Source organism: Manacus candei, unplaced genomic scaffold (assembly GCF_025592945.1).
Source record: "Manacus candei isolate 608988 ecotype Guabito, Panama unplaced genomic scaffold, ASM2559294v1 h1tg000354c, whole genome shotgun sequence".
Classification (NCBI taxonomy): Eukaryota; Metazoa; Chordata; class Aves; order Passeriformes; family Pipridae; genus Manacus; species Manacus candei.
In genome coordinates, this window is record NW_026138402.1 from 1 (window position 1) to 5,000 (window position 5,000).

General features: G+C 72.6%; 2 protein-coding genes across 6 annotated transcripts in view; both read right to left on the reverse strand.

Moving 5' to 3' along the window:
• Positions 1–346: 346 nt before the first annotated feature.
• On the reverse strand, positions 347–3,062 carry LOC127465279 (serine/arginine repetitive matrix protein 1-like). 5 transcript variants are annotated; one of them, XM_051775759.1, is made up of 5 exons: positions 2,892–3,032; positions 2,736–2,761; positions 2,268–2,293; positions 758–2,215; positions 347–624 (listed from the first exon to the last, which is right to left on the reverse strand). In XM_051775759.1, exons 1-4 carry the CDS (start codon positions 3,004–3,006, stop codon positions 1,462–1,464), a joined length of 921 nt encoding a protein of 306 aa, XP_051631719.1. In that variant the 5' UTR covers positions 3,007–3,032; the 3' UTR covers positions 347–624; positions 758–1,461. The 5 variants fall into 5 exon arrangements, with proteins under 5 accessions (XP_051631719.1, XP_051631716.1, XP_051631718.1 ...); XM_051775756.1 differs by lacking the exons at positions 2,268–2,293; positions 2,736–2,761 and adding an exon at positions 2,346–2,397 and having other exon boundaries at positions 758–2,267; positions 2,788–3,062; XM_051775758.1 differs by lacking the exons at positions 2,268–2,293; positions 2,736–2,761 and having other exon boundaries at positions 2,762–3,034.
• A 747-nt stretch (positions 3,063–3,809) lies between these two features.
• LOC127465277 (collagen alpha-1(I) chain-like) overlaps positions 3,810–5,000 on the reverse strand; it is a 5,593-nt gene continuing 4,402 nt past the window's right edge. Inside the window, exon 5 of the mRNA XM_051775751.1 lies at positions 3,810–5,000. This exon is cut by the window's right edge and continues 768 nt beyond it. Coding sequence (XP_051631711.1) covers positions 3,810–5,000 — 1,191 coding nt within the window.

The following is a 5,000-nucleotide window of genomic DNA, read 5'->3' on the forward strand; positions in this document are numbered from 1 at the left end:
AAGCGGGTAGACCTGTTCCCGTCGGCGAGCGGACTTGGAGCCGGGGCGCCGCCGCCCGGCCCGGCCCGGTGGCGGGTAGACCTGTTCCCGCCGTCGAGCGGACTTGGAGCCGGGGCGCCGCCGGCCTGGTCCGGTGGCAGGTAGACCTGTTCCCGTCGGCGAGCGGACTTTAAGCCGGGGCGCCGCCGCCCGGCTCGGCCCGGTGGCGGGTAGACCTGTTCCCGCCGGCGAGCGGACTTGGAGCCGGAGCGCCGCCACCCGGCCCGGTGGTGGGTAGACCTGTTCCCGTCGGCGAGCGCACTTGGAGCCGGAGCGCCGCCGCCCGGCTCGGCCCGGAAGCGGGTAGACCTGTTCGCGTCGGCGAGCGGACTTGGAGCCGGGGCGCCGCCGCCCGGCTCGGCCCGGAAGCGGGTAGACCTGTTCCCGTCGGCGAGCGGACTTGGAGCCGGAGCGCCGCCGCCCGGCTCGGCCCGGAAGCGGGTAGACCTGTTCGCGTCGGCGAGCGGACTTGGAGCCGCGGCGCCGCCGCCCGGCCCGGCCCGGTGGCGGGTAGACCTGTTCCCGCCGACGAGCGGACTTGGAGCCGGAGCGCCGCCGCCCGGCTCGGCCCGGTGGCGGGTAGACCTGTTCCCGCCGGCGAGCGGACTTGGAGCCGGGGCGCCGCCGTCCGGCCCGGTGGTGGGTAGACCTGTTCCCGTCGGCGAGCGGACTTGGAACCGGGGCGCCGCCGCCCGGCTCGGCCCGGTGGCGGGTAGACCTGTTCCCGCCGGCGAGCGGACTTGGAGCCGGAGCGCCGCCGCCCGGCCCGGCCCGGCGGCGGGTAGACCTGTTTGCGGCCGGTGCTCGGAGCGTGGCACCGAATTCGCGGATCGAGCGGACGGCGTGCAGCCGCTAAATCCGTCGATTGGCGCGCCGGCGTGCCCTTCCGACCCCGCCCTGACCTCCCGGATTTCCCACAGTTCTTTGCGAGTCCTTCCAGCGGGCATGCTCCGTCGAGTACTCTCTCGGGGGTCTTGTTGCGGAGACTCCATCTCCCGTGGCCCTTTGCGGCAGACTTGCTCTCCGGCGTAAAGGCTTTCCCCTGCCCCGAGGGTGAAAGAAGAGACGTTCTCTGCGGGGCGGGGAAGCGGGGGGAGTAACTGGGACTCTCTTTAGGCGGCGCGGCTGCGGCCGACCGGGCTCGGCCGCCTCGGCGCCGCCGGGAAGAGCCGGTGTCCGAGCCTAGCGGCTAGAGCCGGTCTCGGGGCTTAGCGCTGCGGTTTCTGGCCGGCGCTCCGAGCGTAGCAGCCTTTCCCCTGCCCCGAGGGTGAAAGAAGAGACGCTCTCTGCGGGGCGGGGAAGCGGGGGGAGTAACTGGGATTCTCTTTAGGCGGCGCGGCTGCGGCCGACCGGGCTCGGCCGCCTCGGCGCCGCCGGGAAGAGCCGGTGTCCGAGCCTAGCGGCTAGAGCCGGTCTCGGGGCTTAGCGCTGCGGTTTCTGCCCGGCGCTCCGAGCGTAGCAGCCTTTCCCCTGCCCCGAGGGTGAAAGAAGAGACGTTCTCTGCGGGGCGGGGAAACGGGGGGAGTAACTGGGCCTCTGCCTGGGTGGCAGGGCTGCCGCCGCCTCGGCTCGGCCGCAGAGGTGCGCAGCGGGTAGAGTCGCCGTCCGTGCCCAGCGGGTAGAGCCCTCGTCCGAAGCCGGCGGGTAGAGCCGGTGTCCCGGGGCAGCGGGTAGACCTGTTTTCCGGGCTCGTCGGCTCGACGCGCTCTCCGAGTCGGGCGGCTCGAGCGGGTTCCAAGCGCTTAGCCGAGGCCCTCGGCGGACGCCGAGGCGCCACCGTTTCTGCCCGGGGCTCCGAGTGGGAAAGAAAGGGCGTTGTCTGCGGCGTGGGTAAAAAGGGGGAGTAGCTGGGACTCTCTTAAGGTGGCAGGGCGGCGGCCGACTGGGCTCGGCGGCGGGGGTGCCGGCGGGTAGAGTTGCGTTCCGAGCCCGACGGGTAGACGTGGTGTCCGACTCCGGCGGGTAGACCTTTTGTCCGAGCCCGGCGGGTAGACCTGTTGTCCGTGCCCGGCGGGTAGACCTGGTGTCCGAGTCGGGCTGGTAGACCTGGTGTCCGAGCTGGGCGGGTAGACCTTTTGTCCGAGCCCGGCGGGTAGACCTGGTGTCCGAGCCCGGCGGGTAGACCTGGTGTCCGAGCCCGGCGGGTAGACCTTTTGTCCGAGCCCGGCGGGTAGACCTGTTGTCCGAGCTGGGCGGGTAGACCTTTTGTCCGAGCTCGGCGGGTAGACCTGTTGTCCGAGCCGGGCGGGTAGACCTGGTGTCCGAGTCGGGCGGGTAGACCTTTTGTCCGAGCCCGGCGGGTAGACCTGTTGTCCGTGCCCGGCGGGTAGAGCTGGTGTCCGAGTCGGGCGGGTAGACCTGGTGTCCGAGCCCGGCGGGTAGACCTGGTGTCCATGCTGGGCGGGTAGACCTGGTGTCCGAGCCCGGCGGGTAGACCTGGTGTCCGAACCGGGCGGGTAGACCTTTTGTCCGAGCCCGGCGGGTAGACCTGGTGTCCGAACCGGGCGGGTAGACCTTTTGTCCGAGCCCGGCGGGTAGACCTGGTGTCCGAGCCCGGCGGGAAGACCTGTTGTCCGAGCTCGGCGGGTAGACCTGGTGTCCGAGCCGGGCGGGTAGACCTGGTGTCCGAGCCCGGCGGGTAGACCTTTTGTCCGAGCCCGGCGGGTAGACCTGTTGTCCGAGCTGGGCGGGTAGACCTTTTGTCCGAGCTCGGCGGGTAGACCTGTTGTCCGAGCCGGGCGGGTAGACCTGGTGTCCGAGCCCGGCGGGTAGACCTGTTGTCCATGCTGGGCGGGTAGACCTGGTGTCCGAGTCGGGCGGGTAGACCTTTTGTCCGAGCCCGGCGGGTAGACCTTTTGTCCGAGCCCGGCGGGTAGACCTGTTGTCCGTGCCCGGCGGGTAGACCTGGTGTCCGAGTCGGGCGGGTAGACCTGGTGTCCGAGCCCGGCGGGTAGACCTGGTGTCCATGCTGGGCGGGTAGACCTGGTGTCCGAGCCCGGCGGGTAGACCTGGTGTCCGAACCGGGCGGGTAGACCTTTTGTCCGAGCCCGGCGGGTAGACCTGGTGTCCGAGCCCGGCGGGAAGACCTGTTGTCCGAGCTCGGCGGGTAGACCTGGTGTCCGAGCCGGGCGGGTAGACCTGGTGCCCGAGCCCGGCGGGTAGACCTGTTGTCCATGCTGGGCGGGTAGACCTGGTGTCCGAGTCGGGCGGGTAGACCTGGTGTCCGAGCCCGGCGGGTAGACCTTTTGTCGGGACCCGGCGGGTAGACCTTTTGTCCGAGCCCGGCGGGTAGACCTGGTGTCCGAGCCCGGCGGGTAGACCTGTTGTCCGTGCTCGGCGGGTAGACCTGTTGTCCCGGTTTTTGGGGTCGACCCGTTTCCCCACTCGAGCGGGGCCGAGCGGCCTCGTGCCCCGCCGGATGCTGGCGAGCATCAGGTCTACCCGGTTCCGGGGCTGGCGAGCATCAGGTCTACCCGGTTCCGGGACCGGCCGATCCGGCCGCCGCGGCCGCGGCCGCCGGCCTGCGCCCCGCCGGCGTCCCGGCTCCGGGCCACCAGGTCTACCCGGCTCCGGCGGGACTTAGGCGCCTGGCGGCATTTTCGGGGTAGACGTGTTGTCGCGGCCGGCCCCGGAAGTCGGCCAAGGGGTCGCTGTCGGGCGCCGCCTCCAGTTAGGTCGAGCTGAGAGGCGGCCTGCTCTCGCGCGCCTCCCCGCTGAGGAGCCTCGAGCCGCTTTGGCGACCCGGCCGGGCCAGGACGCGTCTGTCCGTACTATGGGCAGGGGTTGTCTAGCAGCGCGGGTTCCGAGGGCCCCTTTTCTTCCGCGTCTGCTGCCGAGCGCGGCCTTCGGCGCGTGCCACGGGCCGGCCAACCCCACGAGCGGCAGGAAGGCCGGCGAGAAAGCCGCGGGGCACTCGGCCGGCTTCCTGGGGCGGGTCCGATGACGGGAAAGGAAGACGAGAGCCGAGCGCGAAAGCGCAGCCAAGGGAGTTGCGGGACTGGGACGGCCGAGGGGGGCCCGCGGGGGCCCAGCAGCGTCCAGCCCGAGCCGGTGGCGGCTGCCGGCTCCCCGAGGGCCCCGGGCGAAGGCGGTGGTGTGCGAGGGCGGCGAGGCGGCGTCGTCTCGTCCTTCCCATGCGCCGGCCCTAAGCCGGCGCCCGTCGTGCGGTGGCGGCGGGCATTGTTGCGGGCAGTTGGCGGCCGGGGCTGGAAGGGTGGAGCCCGCGTGGGCTTCTTTTGCCCGGCCGCCTCCCGAGAGCCCCGAAGATGGTCCGGGCCTGGGTGGCGGCGCCCTGTCCTCGGCTGACGGCGGCAGCGGTGCCGGCGGCGTGCCGGGGACTGGCGGTGGGCGTGCGGCCTTGCCTGGGCCCGGTCGGTTGCCGGAGGGGCTCGGTGACGGGACTGCCCGTTGTCGGGCGAGGCGGCGCTTCCCTGGGCGCGCCTCGCCTCTTTTGTTCGTCCCCCCTTCCTCGGCCCTAAGCCGGGGACCCGCCCAGCGGGCCGAAGGCGGCGGCGCCAGCCGGCCAGGGTGTGGCCGGCGGCCGCGCCGGCAGAGCGAGAACCCGACAGAGTTGCCCGGAGCCCCGGAGAGAGACGCACGATGGCCGTTGGCGGGCGAGGCGGCGGCGCCTCGCCCCTTCCTCCTCTCCGGCCGGCACCAGAGCCACGGCGGCCGGGCGGCCCGTGCGGTCGGGCCTGCCCCGCCGACCTGGCTGCCGGAGGGCTGGGTTCCGCGGAGGTCTGCCGCCCGGGGGCCGGGTTGCGGGCGAAGTGGGGGCGCCCTCCCGGCCCTTTATTTTTTTTTTTTTTTTCTTCTGGCGGCCTTAAGCCGCAGCACGCTGAGCGCGCCGGGGAAGAAGAGAGAGAAAGAGAGAGCGCGAAGGCGGCCCGGCAGTGGCCGGCGGCCGCCGAGGCGCGAGCCCGTGGGCAGGGAGAGGGGAGCGAGGGGCGCGGGCCCCGCCC

Bases quoted from the DNA above. Each gene is read 5' to 3' on its own strand.
- LOC127465279 (XM_051775756.1), bottom strand. From the start codon at position 3,006: ATGGACACCAGGTCTACCCGCCGGGCTCGGACACCAGGTCTACCCGCC. The intron at 2,398-2,787 runs GTCTACCCGCCC...CTCGGACACCAG, and splicing joins CCGCCGGGCTCGGACACCAG to GTCTACCCGCCCGACTCGGA. The intron at 2,268-2,345 runs GTCTACCCGCCG...CTCGGACAACAG, and splicing joins CCGCCGGGCACGGACAACAG to GTCTACCCGCCGAGCTCGGA.